Here is a 22,192-nt window from a genome sequence, read left to right as displayed (position 1 = left end):
GTAACCTTGGGCTCTTCCTTCCCATCTGCAGTAACCATCTCATGTGACTGTGGGTTTAAGAGCTGCAGGACAGGGATGGCCCTTGGGACGTTTCTCTCGCAGGTCAGGTTAGTCAGTCCTACTGTAACACAAATCCAAGGTATCTCCTAGCAAGTGACAGAATCTAGGATCTTCTTTATAGCCACTGGCCATGAAACAGAATGGGAAGCAGTGTTTTGTTTTGTTTTTTCTTTACTGCACAATTATTCTCCACAGGCCCCTGAAGGCAAACTTCATCTACTGTTTGCAGCTGTAAGGTTTAGTACAGAGATGTGTTTAAAACTTGAGAAACCATGAGCTATACTTTCAAAGCATACATTCTTAGAAACATTTTTAATTAAAAAGGAATGCACTTGTACAACTGAAAATTTCTGTTAGAAACATCATGTTTGCACTATCTTCAGAAGACCTAAGACAGGATGGAGAGAGAGTCTCCTGACCTTGTCGAGAAGCCCAGCATGACCTTTTAGGTGTGGCGAACTACCATACAGCAGTCTCATTCCCACAGCTTTCCTCACTTGAGCACCAGAAGAATTCTTCTCTGGGCTAAATAAAGTAGTAAGGGAGGAATGGGAGTAGCTGGAGGGAGGAAGAAGTCTCAACACGGGTAAAGATGGGATGGAGGTTCTTGTTGACAACTGTTTCAGTCCTCAAGCTTGAGTCTTAGTTTTTTTGCAGGCTGGCGGTGTTTCTTCCTCCTCAACCTTGCAAGGCTTCTTCACTGTGTACACTATCCCACAGGCACTCTTCCGAGTTTCTAGAATAATATAAGCAGAAGCTGTAGTACCTCAAATAAAATGACACATGCATTTAATGCAGTTATTTCAGGTGCCCATGCCCCAAAGCACAGTTCAACATGTTTAACAGCCAGACAGCACACACAGCAGGTAAGCAACCTGCATAGGCAGGAGCTGGGGATACGCTGCGCTATGGAGTGGGTGGGGACAGTGGGTGTAGAATTACAGCAAACGTAAGGGGAAACTGAGGTCTGTGGGGGCTGAGGGGCTTCAGACACACAAGAACATAGGAAACCAGGGTTAATCACTTCAATAGGCTCAGGACGCATTCTTGAAGCACTGTCAAAAGCATTTCTGAGCAAAACATACTGTTCTTCAAAAAAAAATAAATACATTCACATACGTCAGGATTCTTAAACAGACTATGCTGGCACAGCTCTGTTGGCAGAGGCTCCCCTATACATACCAAGTAAGTAGCTTTATGGTATTCAAGAATATTTTATTTACAGAACCCTCAGCATTACCATAAAATACTACTGTGTGATGTTATCACACTCCTCACAAGTTTGCCAAACAACCTAGTGAGCCCAATCCAGTTTTGTAACTAGTGGTGGGAGGCTTCTCCACAAAATTTGAGGTAGAAGAGATTCCCTACAAATACTCTGTTAGCAAAGAGGCTCTGCAAGAACCTTGCCAAAATGTACTGACTTATTCTAGGCTAGTATTCTCTGGGGGACAGGGAACCGGCACCTGAAATTCCACATAAACTCGACAAAAATTCTTCCCATACACTGTCTCTATGCTGAGGAGTAACAGCTGGAGACGGACCCCGTTCTCAGAAACACCCTCTCCAAGAGGTCAAAGCTACCTGCTGTGAATTACAGCAGGTTCATGCCCTACCTCTACTGAAACAAGTGATATAAACCAAATCCTACTGTGCATTTGAAACTTAGAGCAACTCAAGCTGTTAGGAAGGTGACCAGAAATCGTACCTACCCAACTCGTAAGGACTCGTTAATGTGCTTAAGCAAGTACTCCAGTACAGACAGCGCAATCAGTTCAGCCACTGGTTTGCTAACACAACTAGGGAAAATAAAACACCCTTGCCACACAAGCTCCTCTACATGCATTGGACAAGGGAGCTAAAACCCCAAGCTGACTTACTCTATAAGGTCTCAGGCCTTTTGGAAAATATGCGTTAACATGAACTTAGTTTAACAAATGCACATTACTTGAACAAGCTTGCATGTGCTTTTCGCTTACCTCCATGAAGCATGGTGGCTCTGCAGTTGGTAGATACGGCTGCCTTGGCTTCGCCTTCTGACAGGCCAAACAGCAAACCTCTGTCACCTTTGCTCAGGATCAAAATGCACAGAAAGGAACAAACAAAACAGGGAAGTCTATCTGCATGGTAGGTTTGCTTACTCCACAAATAACTGGGAATTAGCGAAGCTGTAACTCAAAGTGACATTTTGCATAAGGTTACCCAGAGGCAGGGAACTGAGGCACCCAATTCTCCCAGCTGTAGTTCCTCAGCAGCCCTCCTGGAATGCTCCTGGCGATGTTGCTTTTTTCCAGACAAGGAGCCATACTTTTGAAAATAAAGGTCTGCCATCACGGGAACATTTTTATGTTAATAATAAGCAAAAAAGTTACCCCATTAAAAAGTTCAGGTTTGGGGGAAGGGCACTGTCTGATACAAAAGCATTACACTGAAAAGTTCCCCGCCACCTTCAGCAGGGACGACACCAGATTAGGTATGTTAATTTGGGTTGAGCCTGACTGCTCTTTTTAAGAGGGAAGGAAATACTGTGCATAAAATCTTTCCAGGCCACACAACCTCCTACACGGTTCTCATGACTCAGAGCATGCACCTTCCCTTCAAGGTACAGTCCAGATACGTGCTTGTTGGGCAGGGAGGGGGGAATAGTAAAAACGCATCTGAATTCCTAAAAGAGGGGAGAAAAGACACTCTCCTTGGTTTCTAGAACATAACCTCTTAGTTACATATGTGCGGGTAAACAAGGACTGGAAAATTCAGAAGTAACCAGCATTCTGATAGGAACTTTATCTTTCTTAATATAAATTCAATTTTATAGCTTCTTCTACTAAAGATGTGGCATCTTGGAGATCACAGTACTAATTTCTGGTTTGGTTCACAGTGTCCATAGATTTTGATGGTTTTTATTAATTTCCCCACTTAAACCCACATAGTATCAATACATATCACAATCAAACATACCTGTAGCTGAACAGAGACATTACTATTTAGTGACTGCTCATGCCACCTCAAGACCAAGATGTTGCTCTTCCCACACCCACTCAGTCTCAATTCATTGAACTGGTCATCAGCAATCATCACTGTGTGAAGTTCAAGGAGTGCAAAGGATAGAAGTATTTCAAAAGTGCTTTGAACTTTCAACATGTTAATAGTAACTGCTGTCTTTTACTTGAAAAAAGGATACAGATTAGCCACGTCATAAGGACCTCGTAGTTCTAGAGGCTAAAACAAAACAAAGAAGGTTGGACATGGCAGGGGACTGGAATTAGATGATCTCCAGGTCCTTTCCAACCCTACCTATTCTATGATTATAGATGTGCATCCACTCTCTCTCAGGCTGACACAGTGTGAGCAGCAGGACAGGAATATAAGGAAGGCAAGATTAAATACTACATAATAGCAAGCTGCTGAAGATGCACTAGGAAATCAAGGAAGTACTACTATTTTGGAACACACAGTCCTCATCTGGGAGAAAACTGTCATGGAAAATACCACAGGAGCAAAAAAAAAAAACCCACCCAACCAACACAAAAAAACCCAAACCCACGATACAATTCTTTGGCAAAACAGATTGATTAAAAAACCACCCACAAGATGAAAATAATATTTAAAATTACGATTTTATTTTAATGTTTAATATGCAAATATTTTCAGGCACAGATAAATCCTTAACTTGTTCTGACTTACAAAAAAATAATCTGGGACTTACCCTTTCAGCTGCACTAGATATGACAATATTCTAGAAAACAAAAGAGAACAAACATTCATCTGTCAGACAGCATCAAGAAATGAAAAAAAATCAGCAAGCAGCAAAGACTTTATGAGCGTTACCTAAGTTCAGGCTCAGAGCCCAATTAAACATCAGAGTATTTGATGCCCTCAGAGGTAGCGAATTCTAGCAAGGTGTGGATCTTAATTTGGGGACATGAATAAACCCCAGTCATCCCCTTGCCCCCTACAGAGAGGGGCACAGGGACAAGACTCCCCTTGCAGTTACGCTTTCACAGACAGATGTGAGATGAACAAGTACCGCATCTTTCAGAGGTAATAGATTAAGCAATATACATGTCAGAGTGATGGCATTAAGCCAGTATCTCTCACAATACTCTTTAAAGGGTAAAGAACAAACGCAGAGCTGTACACACTGTGTTAAGTGCCCCCTTTATCTACACTAGCTGAAAAAAAGCCTCACACAAATGACAACTCAGCCTGAGCTGTAACAGCAGAAGACTTACAAGTGGAGTTCAGGATCCCCCAGCACCAGCTTACAGATAGTGCCTTTTGACAGTTTGGTGCTCCTGAATTTTCAGCCTACTCTGCTGCAGTACAATTCAATCCTAACCTCAGCATTCACGCTGGCTTTAACTGCAATCACACTGGTGTCTGAAGCTAGTGGCTGCCAATTCATGCCATACGCTCACTTCTGTCAACACTGGCACCCCCAGGAAAATCACCAGGTGGGGAGACACATCCTTCTCCCCCATAGGGTTTCTGCAGAAACTGACTGCTTGGGGGCTGGCAGATACCACAGCTCAGCTGCCAGTGCTCTCCTGTTATTAAACCTCCAAGGATGCTCACTCAGGGGGTGGCTGTTTTGCACAGGTGGAAACCTTGAAGCAGCAAAAAAAAGACAAAAACCCTTGCACCTTTTACTATACTGAAAGAAAGGCTTTGGGAATTCCTGCTCGAGTGGGTGGGAATGAGCAATTGTACTGAGGCAGCAAAAGACTTTCTGACGTCAGTACCACCAACACATCACACCACCCCCGGTTACAAGGTGGGGATTTTGATCCCTTCCTTGAACTGCTTTGCTTGTCCTGCCACCTCCCCAGCACAGACAGCAGGGCAGACACTGGAAGAAAACACTGTACGCAGCTGGAACTCAACACATAAAACAGCTATTTGCATGGAAATGACTGTATGTTCATATTGTGCCCAAGGTTTCATGTGCTAAGGAGGAAAGCATGGGACAGACCACTCTGCCTTAGCATAAGGAAAGCCAGAAGCAGAAGCAATACACACAAAGTGACTTAAAAGCACACATCATGATGGAGCCTAAGACATTTCTTTCTGCATAGTTCACCTTTAAAATGACTGCACTATGGATCCCCAGGGTGCTTTTGTGCTTCAGCGGTGCTGACTGCTAGAGTTTGTTGTGAAAATTCAAGTCTCCTGCTCTGAGCTGTAGCAACCGATGCCTGCCTCCCAGGCTCAGAGAAGCTCCCAGAACAGCAGTGCAAGCCATCTTCAACCAACACAGGATTGTAGTTCACTGCTGCACATTGGAGATACGCTCCGCCTGGTTCAAAGGCCTCCATTAGGGGATGGGTAAGATGGGAGGAGGCAAGAGCAGACAAGAAAAGCACTGCTAGCAAGTGAAGGAGAGGCAAGCAAAGGCAAATCCAAGGGAAGGGCTGAAGGGAAGAACTCAAAGGCAAAACATGATCTCCCCAGGTAAAGGAGACAACAACTGTTCAGTACACTGCTTCAGGCATAGTACCTACACTCGGTTACCAAAACATGCGAGGCGATGGACTGTGGCTATGCACACCTTCTGTCTGGCAATGTAGGTGAGTTCTTCTCTCATTGCCTGGACATTTTAGCATGTTTGAGGGATTCTGCTCAATGCCAGCTCCAAGGATACGAGTAAATTTCTGGAAATTTCTCTGCCCTGCTGCAACAGAGGAGGAACAAAAGGATCTAAAAGCTGCTACAAGTTCAGCAACTACAGGTTACAGAAGGCAAGGGCTGCATGCCAGATGCCAGTGCAGACTATGGGTCAGCCATCTCTTGACTCGTTACAAAAAGGCCTTTCCATAACTGATGGAGACAACCTGCCAGTGAGAGCTAATAACCACCTCTGCAGGCCCACCAGGTACTGAGCCTGAAGGCAAGAATAATGGTGAAAAATAAAGACAAGCTAGCAGTTCCCTCCCAGCACTACCAGTGCCTAACAGCAACTTGTCATGTCCAGCTAATTTACCTTGCAGGCACAGATGATGCACTAGAGTGTCAGATGCAGAAAGAAAGGGCACTGTTCAGACTGAGCACCCAAATGCCTCACTTTCTGTGTTCATGATGGCAACTCAACTGATGCTCTTCAATAATCACGAGAAGCACAATTTTAGCTGCACACAGGGAAAAGGAAACTGCAAAAAGGAATCCCAGAGAAAAGGGGGCTTGTGTGTATGTACCTCATCTCTAAGTCAGTATTTGTGCAATTAGCTCCCAGAGCTAAGCCTCTCAGGAAAGGCCATGAAAATACCTTCTGTAGCACCAAGGGAATTTGTCTGACCCACTCTGCTGTCCTATAAAAGAGGCTGATATGCCTGAAGGGAACTAAGGTAACAACAGATCTGCTTTTCCTTTGCCTTCCTAGCTGTATATCCCACTTCAGACTAGATTTGCACAGTAATGCCAATTTTGGCTTTTCTGGACTACCTAGCTGCAGCAAAGGCCATTACTTCCAATAAAGGTGGTGGGAGCTATAATCTCTTTTAACTTGGATACATATTATGATATGCTTCCTTGTTAAAAAAAAAAACAAAACATGGCCTGAAAGGACCCAGCATGACAGGCAGCTCAGGCTTGTAGCTGGGAGGAGGTAAGGCATGAAAGCAATTCATTACAGGCATCTCAGCTGCAAGCATTACTTCTTCCTTGGATTTCAGTAGCAGGGAAGAATGCAGTTATTTTTACTATTAAAAATACTATTTAATAATAAAATACCTTTACTATTAAATTTACTGTTTAACAAACAAGATTTCTACTTTTTTATTATTATTTTCTACTCCCCCGTATTCAAGATACACTATTAAATAACTGCTTTTGGTCAATTAGAAATAAGAAATGGGTTTTAAAGAAACAGAAGCATGGGTTTCAGTTTCAGTGCAAACCTTAGGTCTCTTGACATTTTTTCCCCTTTTGTTTTGAATAATGCATATGTTGTACAACAACGGATAGACTGTTCTGAAAAAAGAATCTAACAGTTTGACAACTTAAGAAGAAATCACGCAGTGGTGCATGGCTGGAAGTATCTGGAGCTAGAATAATTGTGCCCTTGTATTAGTAGGCAAAGATTCAGTCACAGCTTCAGAAACCCCAGCATCAAACTCATTTAAAATGGCTCAGTCTGTCCAACTCCAGAAGAATTTGAAGTGAATTAATTAGCTTGCTTTCACATTGAGAGCTTACCTTTCCTTTGCAGATCTGCATCAGGCTGATCGCATTTGAAATTGTGTATCTTCTCAATGTGGAGTCTTTGATAGCAGGCGTATAGAGAAGTTCAAAGTAAATGCCTCGATCTATTGCCTTCACATGAAAGAGAGTGATCAAAAATCAAAAGCAGAGAAGCAGAACAATCTAACAACTGCTGTCTATTATTGATGTTGCTTATTCTCACTTTAACTGTAGTCCATACAAAAAAAGTAAGATGGAATTGTTCCAGCAAGAGCACAGCATAGCATGCAAGAGGCAGGCAGCAAGGTTTCACTGTACACCAGATATGTGTACTTGAATCTTGGGATGACAGATAAACGAGGTTTAACAAACAAAGAAATACCAGCCATTTATCAGCTGTAACTGGCTTTCCACTATCATAGAGTTGAGAAGAAAATTGGCTACTTCTGGTCAGAAATAAGTCTTGAAATTTTGACAACTCTCCTCTAGCCACACAGCCTGCTGTAAGGAAAACCACTGCTTCCAACAGAACCCATGACTTATAGAATCATAGAATCATAGAATAGTTAGGGCTGGAAAAGACCTCAAGATAACCTAGTTCCAACCCCCCTGCCATGGGCAGGGACACCTCACACTAAACCATCCCACACAAGGCTTCATCCAACCTGGCCTTGAACACTGCCAGGGATGGAGCACTCACAACCTCCCTGGGCAACCCATTCCAGTGCCTCACCACCCTAACAGGAAATAATTTCTTCCTTATATCCAATTTAAACTTCCCCTGTTTAAGTTTTAACCCGTTACCCCTTGTCCTGTCACTACAGTCCCTGATGAAGAGACCCTCCCCAGCATCCCTATAGGCCCCCTTCAGATACTGGAAGGCTGCTATGAGGTCTCCACGCAGCCTTCTCTTCTCCAGGCAGAACAGCCCCAACTTCCTCAGCCTGTCTTCATATGGGAGGTGCTCCAGTCCCCTGATCATCCTCGTGGCCCTCCTCTGGACTTGTTCCAGGAGTTCCATGTCCTTTTTATGCTGAGGACACCAGAACTGCACACAATACTCCAGGTGAGGTCTCACAAGAGCAGAGTAGAGGGGCAGGATCACCTCCTTCGACCTGCTGGTCACAATCCTTCTGATGCAGCCCAGGATACAGTTGGCTTTCTGGGCTGTGAGCGCACATTGAAGCCGGCTCATGTTCATTTTCTCATCGACCAGCACCCCCAAGTCCTTCTCTGCAGGGCTGCTCTGAATCTCTTCTTTGTCCAGCCTGTAGCTGTGCCTGGGATTGCTCCGACCCAGGTGTAGGACCTTGCACTTGTCGTGGTTGAACTTCATAAGGTTGGCATCAGCACACCTTACAAGCGTGTTGAGGTCCCTCTGGATGGCATCCCTTCCCTCCAGCATATCAGCCGGACCACACAGCTTGGTGTCGTCGGCAATCTTGCTGAGGGCGCACTCAATCCCACTGTCCATGTCACCAACAAAGATGTTAAACAAGACCGGTCCCAACACCGATCCCTGAGGGACACCGCTCATTACCGGTCTCCAGTCAGACATCGAGCCATTGACCACAACTCTTTGCATGCGGCCAGCCAGCCAGTTCTTTATCCACCGAGTGGTCCATCCATCAAATTGGTATCTCTCAAATTTAGAGAGAAGGATGTCGTGTGGGACAGTGTCAAACGCTTTGCACAAGTCCAGGTAGATGACATCAACTGCTTTACCCTTGTCCATCAGTTCCGTAGCCCCATCATAGAAGGCCACCAGATTGGTCAGGCAGGATTTCCCCTTAGTGAAGCCATGCTGGCTGTCACCAAGCACCTTGTTGGTTTTCATGTGCCTTAGCATGCCTTCCAGGAGAATGTGCTCCAAGATTTTACCAGGCACAGAGGTGAGACTGACTGATCTGTAATTTCCCAGGTCTTCCATTCACCCCTTCTTGAAAATGGGGGTTATATTTCCCTTTTTCCAGTCGTCGGGAACTTCACCTGACTGCCATGATTTTTCAAATACGATGGCCAGTGGCTTAGCAACTTCATTCGCCAGCTCCTTCAGGACCCGTGGATGGATTCCATCAGGTGCCATGGACTTGTGCGCGTTCAGATTTTTAAGATGCTCTCGAACCAGATCCTCTCCTACAGTGGGCCCAAGGTCTTCATTCTCACAGTCCCTGTGTCTACCTTCTAAGAACTGGGTGGTGCAGTCAGAGCCTTTGCCAGTGAAGACCGAGGCGAAGAAGTCATTCAGAACCTCAGCCTTCTCCAAATCCTGTGTAAAAGGATTTTTCCTCACTTGCAGGTGAGGAACTTGTCCTTGCATAAAAGCAGCAATACTGATATTTGTGACAATGTTAAATAAAAGTGAGTCACAGGAGAAGTTCCAAATGGTAATACTGATTATATTTTCAGCTGCTTTAAAATCTTTTGCTATCTGTTGAAGTACCTCACCAAAAACCTAGTATTCCTGTTTTTGCAAACACACAGAGAAGGGTTTATCAACTTGTTATAAGACACAGTGAGTTAGTGATAAAGACACAATTTAAAGCTAGTTCTTTGTTCCATGGCCTAAACTACATTTGCCTGAAATTTTACTCTATGCTTTATACTCATGTTATTAAGAAATGCTGCAATGCTAGTATACAAGAGTCCAGTAACTGAATACAGATGGAATTAATCCAGCTCCTATCCATGCATGACCTCTGCATGCAAGCACAACAGAAGCTATGTACACATGAAATGTTTTAAATAGAACTAGTCCAACATCTGCAAACAAGAAGAGAAGCCTGAATTTACCAAAACCAAAACAGGTGATGGCAACACATCAATTTTCAGTCAAGCAGATTTTTAACGTCATCCCCACTGCTTCAGCTGCCTGCCAATCTTTCTGACACCACAACAACCAAAACTGACTGCCCCAGGATGCACAAAACCAGTCTGACAGACAGACTGCCTTGAAGCTGGGAATGTGGAAGATGAGAAGTAGCTTGTAAGGAAAATGTCTTCTAATACAGGGCTCCAAGAGCTACCCTTGGTCTTGCTGGAGCCAGGTCAGCTGCTGGAGTTTTAGCCAGTTAGGTTACTTTCAAACAACATTTCATATAAAATTGTTATTTCAACTGGAATGTTAAAATTCTCAGCCTATAGTAAATTCCAAAATATTATTTTTGCTCTGTTTCAGAATAATTTCTAGTTAATTTTTGATTTTAATTCTAGAACAAACTTTCTGTAGAAAAGGAAGTAGGGTTTCTAGCCAATTCCAAATTTATATTTTTTTAGCACTAAGGACTACACCAGCCAAGAATGCCCACATGGAATGAACCCTGACATATACTGAGAGGCAAAAACTAGTTCACTGAAGAGCATGTTTGGATTAAGCTTTCTGGCAAACCACCACCAATAGGCAAAACTGTATTAACAAAATATTTGATCCACGCAGTTAGTCTTCTAGTGTCCCACAAGAGATATTTAGCAATTCCACATTTGGCTCATCTGCCAAGACATTTTTTTGTCTAAATATGGATGCAACAGTTTTCTTCCAAATAACTGCACAATATCCCTGTCCCAAATTAATACTGTCATTCACATTCTCCTATCTTTTAAATCACAGGGCTGCTTAGCTATTCTGACACAATTGTACCACTTCTGGTATGGGAAGCAGCTTAGTCAGCAACCACACCACATCTCACTGCTTTGCATAGTAGTGGCCTTAAGGCTCTGTTTCCACTCCTTGGGAACACCACTTCTGCCTTCTTAAGTGGGGAACAGGGAGGAAAAAAAGAAATAACATACATCAGTGTGTATTAAATGCTGCAGTGGAGGCCTTGAAGTGAAGGACATCTGAAACAACACTATACATTATGGAAGAAAATAAAAGAACCATGTGGATGGGAATGGTGGGAGGAAAATGGTAGGGAATTAAACTCAGACTAACATTAAATACGGAATTTAACAGCAAGAAAACAATTTAGATGTAAATTTACCATATTCACAGGGGGCCTTCGGAAGTAGAATGGCAGTTTTTCTGTTACATTTATGCATACCAGATCCACGTCTAGAGTTGTGCAAGCGATCTACAGCAAAGAAATAGGAACATATTTTTAGATATGCGAAAAAAAACACATAACCAACTTTAGATGCACTAATATTCTCCTTCATCTCTTAATGCAATAAATGTCTCTCCACAGTGAGTTCAGTTTTAAAGTGAAGAGGTACTCTGTCTTGCATGTTTGCCAATAAAACAGCAAGGCTAAGGTGCAAAGCTTGAGCATTTTGGACTTAAAACCCAAGCCTTCTCTCACAGAACTACTTTTCCAGTAATATAATGACCACCCAAAGGCAAGACTTAATGCTTTTTCTTTGACTAGGACATGCAATGTTGGTTTTTGGCAAAAGAACTCACAGCTAATGAAGGAAAACCCCTGTTTGCAAAGGGAACAGCCCAGGCACTGCCTCTTACCCCATCACTCTCTAAATCCAACGTAGCAACTGTTTGTTTTCAGGATCGTTTTTACCACAAGAAACCAAGAAAAGACTGAAAGAAAAGCAGAATTGGTGTGCTCCATGCCCAGTTCTGGGCCCCACTTTCCTGGCTGGGTGGGCAACACACAGTTCTTCCTGACTCTGGAGGATCTGAAGATGGCATCAAGTGTTATAGTTTAAAAGCTTAGCTTTGAACTCACCACAATTTACAGCCTGTATTAAAAGATAGAAGGAACAAAGAGAAGTGTGGAGAAGAGAATCTCCACACTGACATACAGAGAAAATTAAATACACATAAAAGTGAGCGTGTGATTTACAGATAACCTCATGCACAGAAGATACGTAGGATATATAGACATATGCCTACACCATCAAGATGATTACACAAGGCCAGCGTTGTAACAAAGAAGATAAAAAAGGCTGAAGAAGTTGAAAAGGAATTTTCATGCACAGGGGAGCTGTGCATCCAGAAACCTGCCAGCAACTGCTCCAAATACACCAGAGCCAGGTGCCAGCCATTCATCTCTCCTTGCACCAGCACAAAAGCAATAGGGGTTGTGGGGAGTCCCAGGGCTGGGCTGCTCTAACACAAGGCAAGCTGTTGCTTTGCAGACTAGTCTTCTACCAGTTTGCTCGCATGAACTTTAGATGGGCATGAGAGCAAATGCCCAGCTTTAGGAATGCTTCTTGGCCACAGCATATGTGCAGGCAATTCAAAGATCCAGAAAACCACAAGGTTTTTTTTATGTTAAAATGTCTCTACTCTTCAGACTAAAATTTATCTTCATGCCCTACCTTTACCAACTCTGTTAAGACAGAACACAGTTGGAATCTATTTCATTGAATTAGACTTGCATGCATAAGTTTAGCACTACTACAGTCAGTTTTACTCCTTTTCTTATGTGGAATACAACCTACTACCTAGCCAGAAGTGATTCATGGGAAAATGCACAGAGCAAATAGCTCTGAATCACATCTTAAAAAACATGTACGTAAGGCCATAGGGAATTTAGAAAGAGAGAAAGCTGAAAATGAAGGAAAGCAAGAATACACATCAAAACATACAAGTTGGCCATGTGATGAGAAAACAAGTGTTCCTAATCAGCTCCAGAAACACTGGAAAACTCATTTCCATTTTGCAAATTAAGCACAGTGGGAAAGGGAGGGACCCAAATGCCAGGATATCTACAGGACTCCAGTGACAGGAACATTTCAGAAACCACCACCAAGGAAAAACAAAATTAAGAGCCATATTTCCCAAAAGGAGGAATTCCTTCACTGCATGGAAAATTTGTGAGGAGATTTCTCCAAACACTCCAATGTTCAGCCTAGCTTTGGATCCTGGACAAGTCACACACACAGGCACGTTAAGGCTACCCTGCCTGCTGAAAGGGTCTGAAGTGCAAAACTTCACAGAAAACTTCACAGAAAATGATCCGCAGCAGTGGCACAGCCCAGCGCTTGCCTGGCCACACTGCAGGCAAGAGCCCCATCTGCTGGGAGACTCCAGACAGCCAGGAATAAATAAATTTGCCACTGCTTGGATGGCCTGAAGAAAGTTTGGGCAAATGTTTTAGGAATAAACACTGAAATCGGCCTTTGCACTACATCCTCAGAGTTGTATGCGCAGGCTTTTTAGATACGAGTGACTTGCTAATTGCTTACAAACAGCAGGCAGAACTAATATAACGAGTGGTGTCCCACAGGGATCGGTGTTGGGACCTGTCCTGTTTAACGTCTTTGTAACTGACATGGACAGTGAGATTGAGTGTGCCTTCAGCAAGTTTGCCGATGACACCAAGCTGTGTGGTTTGGTTGATACCCTGGAGGGAAGTGATGCCATCCAGAGGGACCTTGACACACTTGTGAGGAGAGCTGATGCCAACCTTATGAAGTTCAACCACGACAAGTGCAAGGTCCTACACCTGGGTCGGAGCAATCCCAGGCACAGCTACAGACTGGGCAAAGAAGAGATTCAGAGCAGCCCTGCAGAGAAGGACTTGGGGGTGCTGGTCAATGAGAAAATGAACATGAGCCGGCTTCAATGTGCGCTCACAGCCCAGAAAGCCAACTGTATCCTGGGCTGCATCAAAAGGAGCGTGACCAGCAGGTCGAAGGAGGTGATCCTGCCCCTCTACTCTGCTCTCGTGAGACCTCACCTGGAGTATTGTGTGCAGTTCTGGTGTCCTCAACATAAAAAGGACATGGAACTGCTGGAACAAGTCCAGAGGAGGGCCACGAGGATGATCAGGGGACTGGAGCACCTCCCATATGAAGACAGGTTCAGAAAGTTGGGGCTTTTCAGCCTGGAGAAGAGAAGGCTGCATGGAGACCTCATAGCAGCCTTCCAGTACCTGAAGGGGGCCTGTAGGGATGCTGGGGAGGGACTCCTCGTCAGGGACTGTAGTGACAGGACAAGGGGTAATGGGTTAAAACTTAAACAGGGGAAGTTTAGATTGGATATAAGAAGGAAGTTCTTTCCTGTTAGGGTGGTGAGACACTGGAATTGGTTGCCCAGGGAGGTTGTGAGTGCTTCATCCCTGGCGGTGTTCAAGGCCAGGTAGGACGAAGCCTTTAGGTTTAGTGTGAGGTGTCCCTGCCCATGGCAGGGGGATTGGAACTAGATGATCTTAAGGTCCTTTCCAACCCTAACTATTCTATGATTCTATAATATCATTAAAACAGTCAGAAATCTTAAAAAGCAGAATTTTTGAAAAGCAACAGGCACAGACCTCATTACTGGCAAGGAGTGGTCATTCCTGTTGCAGCCCAAAACAAGCCTCATGGGAGACTTAAAGGAACATGTTCTACAATTATCTTGGCAAACACAGCTTACTCATACCCCTGAGGATATAAATTATTTGGAGAATTCGAGCACATATTTCAGAACGTATCAATCACACTGTTGCCAGAGATGAAAAGAAAGAGTGGCCTTCAAAAGTATTTTACAACTATTCACCTCTCTCACATCCCCAAGAGTCCTAAAATCTTACAAGGGAAATAAAAGCAGTCAGAAATTAGTTTCATTAAGCTGTTAACTGTCATAATTAATGCTCAAATTCTTCTACTGAAAGATGACTTAAAGTTCACTTTATTCTATAGCCTCTTGCTTTGAACTTTATTTTTCAAAAAGTAGGGGAAATAGAAGAATAGAATTTTAATGTGTCAAAGCAGGTACTCGGCAGTACTAGAAAGTAGCTTTAACTTACTTTGAAAACACTACCAACAGACTCGGTTTTATACTGACAAGCTCTCTTTGGAAGTAAATTTGCAAAGAGATTCATGTTTCTTTTGGTGTTCCTGTGGCTTCTTCATGCTGCTTTAAACTGCTGCCTGCTAAGGCTAACAGAGACAGGACGTTCCCACTTACTCTTCCAGTTCAAAGTTAATGCTATTATTTCTGAGCTTGCAATAGGTCAGATGTCAGAGTTCACAGTCTTGTAAGAAAAGCATTCTGACAAAAAGATAACTTGCTTCCAGATGCTTGACTTTATCAGACCACTCACATCAGCTGTTAGCAAGTATCTGAGAAAAATTTAGTTAAAAATACAAGAGACATGGAGATAATGAACACCTATCATCCAACAAGCCAAACTGAGGTCATTCTGCCCTAGATAGTGGAATTTTATATTGGAATTTACATATTGGAATTTTATATTCTGCTGATAGAGCAACACCTTCAACACCTTCAGAAGTTTTGTGGAGGCAGTTTTCAGTTGCAAGTTTGCGCTGAACAGCCAGGATAAATCTGAGTGAGAAAAAAACAACCGTCTGCCCTTCAAGTATTTCCCCTGAGGCCGCTCTACTTTCATACAGCCTCAATGGTTTTCCGAGTAGGCAAAGTAACAAACACATCATGAAGTCAGAGTGGTAAAGCTTCTCTCACTCTACCTGATAATCCAAAACACCCAAAATAAAACCAGAAATTTCAGTCTAGCAACGGTGTAAGGGCCATTATGTTCAACTGGGCATGTTTACATTTGGAAATTTTATCTGTTCATGAGATGCTGTGACAGCTGGAACTAACTCCGTCTCATAAGCTCTTGCTCCTCTTTTGATTTAAAATAACAAAATAAAAGGAAAATGTAAAGAAAAAAAGATCAGCTATTCATTTGGACAAACTTCCAAGCCAAGTCCTAAGGCTAAAAGGAAGAAGCGAACTCTCAGCACCACATTAACTCCACTAAAATCCTTCCACTTTCGCTAGCATTTCAGAGACCAGAAGATAGCAAACGTGTTTCGGGAAAGCTGTCAGAGCTTGAAAAGTTAAAGTTCAAAACCAAAGTTTTCTACATGGTGATAGTATGTCTGTGTGCTATATAAGAAAAAAAGGTGTTTTTCCTCCTCACTAGAGAGAAGTACTCTGTAGAGCACAAGGCACACAAACGAAACCACAGTGCAGGGGCATACAAGTCCATTCATTAGGTAGATATTTCAGACTGTAACCAGTCACCTCAAAGCCTTGCAGCCTCCTGCAATCCCTCTGAACCTTCCCAGCTTATCAACAACTGACCAGGCACAGCCTGTGTTGCTTAATTAGCTCCATGACATGCAAGACTGTATAAAACGGGAAATAAAATCAAACCAAAGCATGTACTCAAACTAGCCCAAGACACTAAGAGTTACCCAGTGAGCATTACCAATCAGATGACTTTACTTACATGGAACAGTTTCTCAGTCTTCGGAAATACTGCTATGATGTCATATAACCTTATATTTGGAGATGTTGATCTCTACAAAAGGTCGGAACAATTACTATCTGGCAGATAAAATAACTATTTGGCAGATGCCAAAGCTATGTACAATGATTATTACCAAAATAATGAGAAAAAAATCCCTTTTTCACTTTCATTACTAAAACAAAGCCAAGAATAATCCAGTTACATAGTAAGTCTCTGCTGTGAGGCATACTGTGAAGTCATTCATTCTCATTTTGAGGCTTATCCCACCCACCTAGTAAGGCACTTAACACTTTTTGCTTTGATCATGTAGCACTAAAACAAAAATAGACACAGGGCTTGCTCACAGCCTTCTAGTGTACAAGCAGAAGTCCAGAAATCAAATCAAAAAAGAGGAACAGAACTGTTGTTCCATACTGACAAATGATCAATAGAAGCCATATCCAGTCTTGTAAGTCTGCATCTCTTCATTATGACATTATTTGCTGAAAATGCCATATAAGAAACCAATGCTGAGTGTCCTACAAAATCCACAGTTTTCCCCATACAATTTCCAAAGTTACATTCATTCATTGAGAAAAGGAAATAAAAATTGGAAAACTGATATACTAAACATACTTACCAAGAGATTACAGTGGGAAGGATCAGAAATAACAAGTGTTAGCCTGGTTAAAACTTTAATTCTTTTAGATGTCCCCTATAAAAAAAGAAATAATACAAAGGACTTTAAAAAGTTTCGAAGCAAAAATATGTGGTGACTTTTACTCTGACCACTATAAAAGAAAATCGTGCCTTGCTCATATTCTTTCCTATGTTAATTTTCTTAAGTCTGAAGTTACACTTTCCAATTTTAAATTGATCTGTTTGATATTATACATGCCCTTTACAAAGAAGGGCTTACTATGTTTTTCTGAAGAAGGGTGGAAGGACAGAAGGCATAAAATCATGCAGAAAAATCTGAGTATGTTTTACTACTGCTATGGTTCCCCAGACAGGCCACAACTGCATGCAAAAGCAGTTCCTGAATTAACATACATAAGCAATCTGAAATAGAGACTCTGTTCATTATATCCAAATGATGCTCCACCAAAGCCAGGAAGTGACTGTCAAAACTCAATTTGCAAGAATTACAGTGTAATTATTCAACTACAGGAAGGTTCAAAATTAACACAAAGCAATTATTAAAATAATGTTAAATATAACGAATAGCATCTGCTCTAATACTAACGTATTGTTCTTCTAATGCTGGGAGTTTTAACAATCAACCAATGGACAAATTTATCTTTTTTGCTTAACATGCAATACACAAAATCACATATACAACACACCAAAGTAAAAAACGTAACCCAGAATGACAATACATAGATAGAATATAACTAGACATACTTGTACAACAGGCAAAGATGGAAACAACTCTGAAGGAGATACTGGCTTGATGATTTCCTTAAAAGAGAACAGAGTTACTCAAAATGTCACAGGTTAAGTTTACAATATAAACAAAAAGTGTGTTCCAATCCTAAAAAGAAATTTGCAATGCTAACAAAACTGTATCCCAGGGACAATACATGAAACATATTAAAAGTTAACTCCAGGGCAACTATACTAAATTATAAAATAGGAGTTCTGTCATAAATTCAGACATTTGTACTTGCATCTAGATGTGCATTCTGCAGATAAGGAGAACGTGTAGTGGGCGTGCGGGTTTACAAGAGAAAACACGCTAAAAACAAATAATCCCAACAAAAATTACCTGTTTCTTTTCTTTAAAATCAATGACATGATTGAGGGCAACCGCAGAATATCCCACTGAAAAAGTAAACACAGTAAACTAATGGAAACAAAACGTGTTAAACACTCATTACTTAAATGTCTCAGAATTAATAATCACATGCATATTTGCCTTTCACATTATTTTCCTCTGAAGATTAATTCACCCAAAAAGTGCTTTAAAAAGTTATTTGCCTTTTAATATGCTCCAGTCCTGACAACACTTACTCAATGGCAGAGCCTTATGAACACAAATACTTGGGAATAAGGTTCCCAAACACTCTGCCCTAGTTTGGTCCTGTTGATATCTTTCTTTAGGCAAAATGGTTAAGGACATTCAAGACGGTTGTTAAAGCTACAGACAATGCAGAGCTGGAAGAAATACAGCTACAGCAGAAGGCAAGGTGAGCATTCGAAGTGATGCTGAACAAAACTGACTGAATAGATCTCATTCGGCAGGGATCAGGGGAAAAAGTCAAACCGCCCCCCAGACGCTTGGCAAGCGGAATGTGGCTGTACAGCGGTTCTGCAGAAAAAGACCTGGGCCATAATAAACTGCAGGTGGAAAGATGTGTCCACGCGGGTAAGAAAAGCGAGTGTTACACTGGGATAACGGCAGAGACAGAGCCTGCAAGGCTCTCCTCGCTACACGGCAACTACTCGGCATTAGGAAGACCTCAGTCCTGGACACTTCGCTTGCAGAAAACCCCAAGTTGAGGGGGAGAGCGGAGAGCAGCGAGGGGACACGCGACCCGCCGGGCAAGCAGGAGGCCAGGTTTAGCCCCCGGGGCGGGGAAACCCCGCCCGCAGAGTCACGCCGTGCTCACACGAGCGTGCCGGGGCTGTCGCTCGTGCCCCGCCGCCCTCCTGGCTGGGCCCAGCTCAGGCCCACCCGGCTCTGAACCGCAGCCCGAGCCAGAGCCCCGGCGCCGCCGCCCTCCCCTCTCCCGCCGTGCCCGGGCAGGGACTTACAGTGTGCTGCGGTCTCCAGCAGACCCTGCAGGGACTTCTTGTCCGGCCCCTGCGGAAGGTTCAGGTCGGCGAAGACGGCCATGCTGAGCGCAGTGAAAGGCGGGCCGCGGCTCCCGGCACCGCCCCCAGCGGCCCGCGGCAGCCTGGGGCTTGTAGGCCCGGCCCGGCCCTGCCCCGCCGGGGCAGGGAGCGCTGTGCTCCCGTGGGCCGAGCGGCCGTTTGTCCGGCGGCTGTGCTCGGAAAACCGCCGCAGCAAAGGGAGAGGGTGTTTCACGTCTTCGCTGTACTCTTTGATCGGAGGTGCTCTACCAAAGGGCCGCCATAACCCAGGGGAAAGCCCGTGTGGGGAATGTGTCAGATCTCAGGCTGAGCGCTGAAGGTCGAACCTGGCTCTGAGGAAGACGACGCTTGGCTCCGGAGGAGATGGGACCCGGCTCTTGCCCCTTCTACCCAGCGAAGCAGAGCAGGCCGAGGCACACCGCTCTCCTCGTCCCCACCAGGTGGAGCAGTTACCTCGCTCGGCTGTTGCTGGTTAAACTCGTTGAGCTCCATCTCAACGCTGCCCGTAATAAAATCCGAATAATCTCTAGTTATTGAAAGGTCTTCTCTTTCCTATATTAGCTAAAAAAAATGTGAACTAAAGCCCCAAGCTCCCATGTCATGAGATACCCCCTAAACCGCAAAAGGACTGAGGAATTGTAATATGCTAGTAACCACACACACATTCACTGTGTAGCACTGTTACAAAAAGCACAAATACCTCTTTCTACCATTGATTAATAGCACAGAATATGTAAAATACAGGCGGTAATTACCACTAAGGGTTTTTTGTTCAGCAGCAGTTGCAGACAGCAGGTCTGCAACTCCCATCCAACTCCAGGGCCTCAGCTGGGCTTGGGATCCTCAGATTTCTCTTTCTTCAAAATGGTCTTAATGTTCACAAAGGGAAATCTGTGCGGTCTGGAGCTCCAAACTCTTACTGAGGCAAAACTGCTTCTAACCAAGGCCAAGGCATCAATGCTGCCAACTCATGGTACGTCCCTGATCACAGGATCTGTCCTTCGTGCAGCTACTGCCAACTGTGCCTGGGGACTTACGGTTCCTTTCTACCAGAGATCCTGTGGTTTGCAATGGATGACCAAGGAACAATAGTGCCTTCTGGGCATGTTTCTAGCCTTGCTGTCTGATGAGTTACAAAGACCTGGGATGGTGGTAACAGGGAAGCTACTTCTGGGCTGCAGAGACTGGTCTGGGAGCTCAGGTCCTTTGTCTTGCCACATCTATGCCAGCATTTTGTTCTTGACAATATTGGGTCAAGACATTTCAGTAAAGGAGCTCTGGTTTGGCCTATCTGCATCTGCAAGGGGCTTGCCTATTATATTAGATCAGCCAGCACTGCTGCTCTGCTTCAAACAATCAGCATAGCCTGAATGGTATTGTCAAGCTTTTCTTTGATGTGGGTGAAAATGGAAGAGCTGAAGATACAATTCCAGGTTTTCTTTGGCTGACCATATGATGGAATGTAATTTGTCTTAATGAATGTAAGCAGTCCATAAACATGCATCAGTTATTTTTGAATGGCCATGCTGCAGCAGAGTTCAGAGTCATCAAACAGGATTAAGCAGCTTTTATGTCTGGCAATATACAAACAAAACAAACCTTTCCTCAAGGCACTTAAAATGGAGAACATTTAAACAGATCTTCATGCAGAACATCTGCGCAACCCTGTTTGCTGTAATGGTGTAAGAATCTGAGTATGAAGCACTTTCGGCATCAGGTATCAGGAATCATGTACTCAGACCAGTGTACAATCTTATATCCTGCATGAATAATTCAAATCTTACTACTTTTGTTCAGGCCAGCCCCACTGACCTACTTAAAATATCTTTGTGGTCCTCACTGTTAAGCCACAAGCTTCTACTGTGATTTGTTTCATCAGTATATTGAAGATCTCATGATGGAGCCAGATCTCCTCTCTCCAGGTGTTTTCTTTCTCAATGCACATAGATCTCAAGTCAATTCTTTAAGAAATTTGCATGCAGGAATCCTACCAATAGGGCAACCCCTGGTAGTAACTCTTACATTTTGTTTTGCTTTAGTTTTCATTTAACACTTTTAGGGGAGTCTTATTTGATACTATCTCAGTAATGTAAATGTCACGGTCACTTTTATCATAACCTCCTTTGTAAAGGTGCAGACTGAATTTTCAGGGCTCTGTTTTTCTGAGCAATACAGATTTTTTAGCATAAATTTCACTTTGTTTGTTTTCTTTTCATATGACAGCTTGCTGTTATTAGTATTTGCTAGTTCCAAAAAGAGAAGACATGATTTCACATTTAAGTTGCACAGATGCAAGTATTTATTTTGACAATGATAAGAAATGCCAAAGATGAGAACGGTTACCTCTCAGCTTTACTGCTACAGACTGGTGATGACTTATTTTCACAAAGATGAGAAAAGACAGAAAAGAAAACTGCAGCTGCAACATCTTTGCTAGAAGTTGGACAAGAGTGTTATTTGCTGAACAGTACATGCTGGGAATAAAAATCGAGGTTTCAATAATATTTGTCCACAGAATTCTTACCAGCCTCTGATAAATATTCTAAACATTTTGACAACATATTTCCCCAAGGCAAAAGAAGCATATACCTATACTTTATTTATTGTCCCCAACAGCAGGTCCTCACCAGTCTTATATTTGTTTCCAAGAAAAGAAAACAGAAGGAAAGAAAAAAAAATTACATCAGGCAAATGAAAACAACAGTTTATGAAGATGGATTGGTGCACGCAAGAAAGGACAAAAATGGGTATGATAAAAAAGGAAAAAGAGCAAGAAAAAAAAATCTATTTGTTTATTACCTTGTATACTCCTGTTGTGTTACTTTCCTGCCATGCATCCAAAGTGGAATTGTTTAAGAAGTGGAGTGTAGCAGTGCCTTTAAGCTGTTACGCTAAGATGTTTTCTAGAGGTGGCTGTGTGGGGGAAAGAGTTACCATGCCGGGCTGTCAATGCTTTCTCCTCCACTGGTGAAGTTCCTGTGCTGCACTCCTTGACCCCT

The 22,192-nt window shown here is 43.1% G+C and overlaps 1 protein-coding gene across 2 annotated transcripts; it reads right to left on the bottom strand.

Moving 5' to 3' along the window:
* Nucleotides 1-213: 213 nt before the first annotated feature.
* On the bottom strand, nucleotides 214-19,400 carry RPP30 (ribonuclease P/MRP subunit p30). 2 transcript variants are annotated; one of them, XM_065671892.1, is made up of 11 exons: nucleotides 19,134-19,392; nucleotides 18,145-18,200; nucleotides 17,781-17,837; nucleotides 17,017-17,091; nucleotides 16,377-16,448; nucleotides 11,217-11,306; nucleotides 7,252-7,368; nucleotides 3,767-3,796; nucleotides 3,242-3,279; nucleotides 2,040-2,119; nucleotides 214-796 (listed from the first exon to the last, which is right to left on the bottom strand). In XM_065671892.1, the coding sequence occupies exons 1-11, from the start codon at nucleotides 19,213-19,215 to the stop codon at nucleotides 690-692; spliced, it is 804 nt and encodes a 267-aa protein (XP_065527964.1). In that variant the 5' UTR covers nucleotides 19,216-19,392; the 3' UTR covers nucleotides 214-689. The 2 variants fall into 2 exon arrangements, with proteins under 2 accessions (XP_065527964.1, XP_065527963.1); XM_065671891.1 differs by lacking the exon at nucleotides 16,377-16,448 and having other exon boundaries at nucleotides 19,134-19,400.
* Nucleotides 19,401-22,192: the final 2,792 nt, after the last annotated feature.

The sequence above is a fragment of the Lathamus discolor genome, chromosome 3, assembly GCF_037157495.1.
Source record: "Lathamus discolor isolate bLatDis1 chromosome 3, bLatDis1.hap1, whole genome shotgun sequence".
NCBI lineage: Eukaryota > Metazoa > Chordata > Aves > Psittaciformes > Psittacidae > Lathamus > Lathamus discolor.
This window is presented reverse-complemented; position numbering and strand designations above follow the sequence as displayed.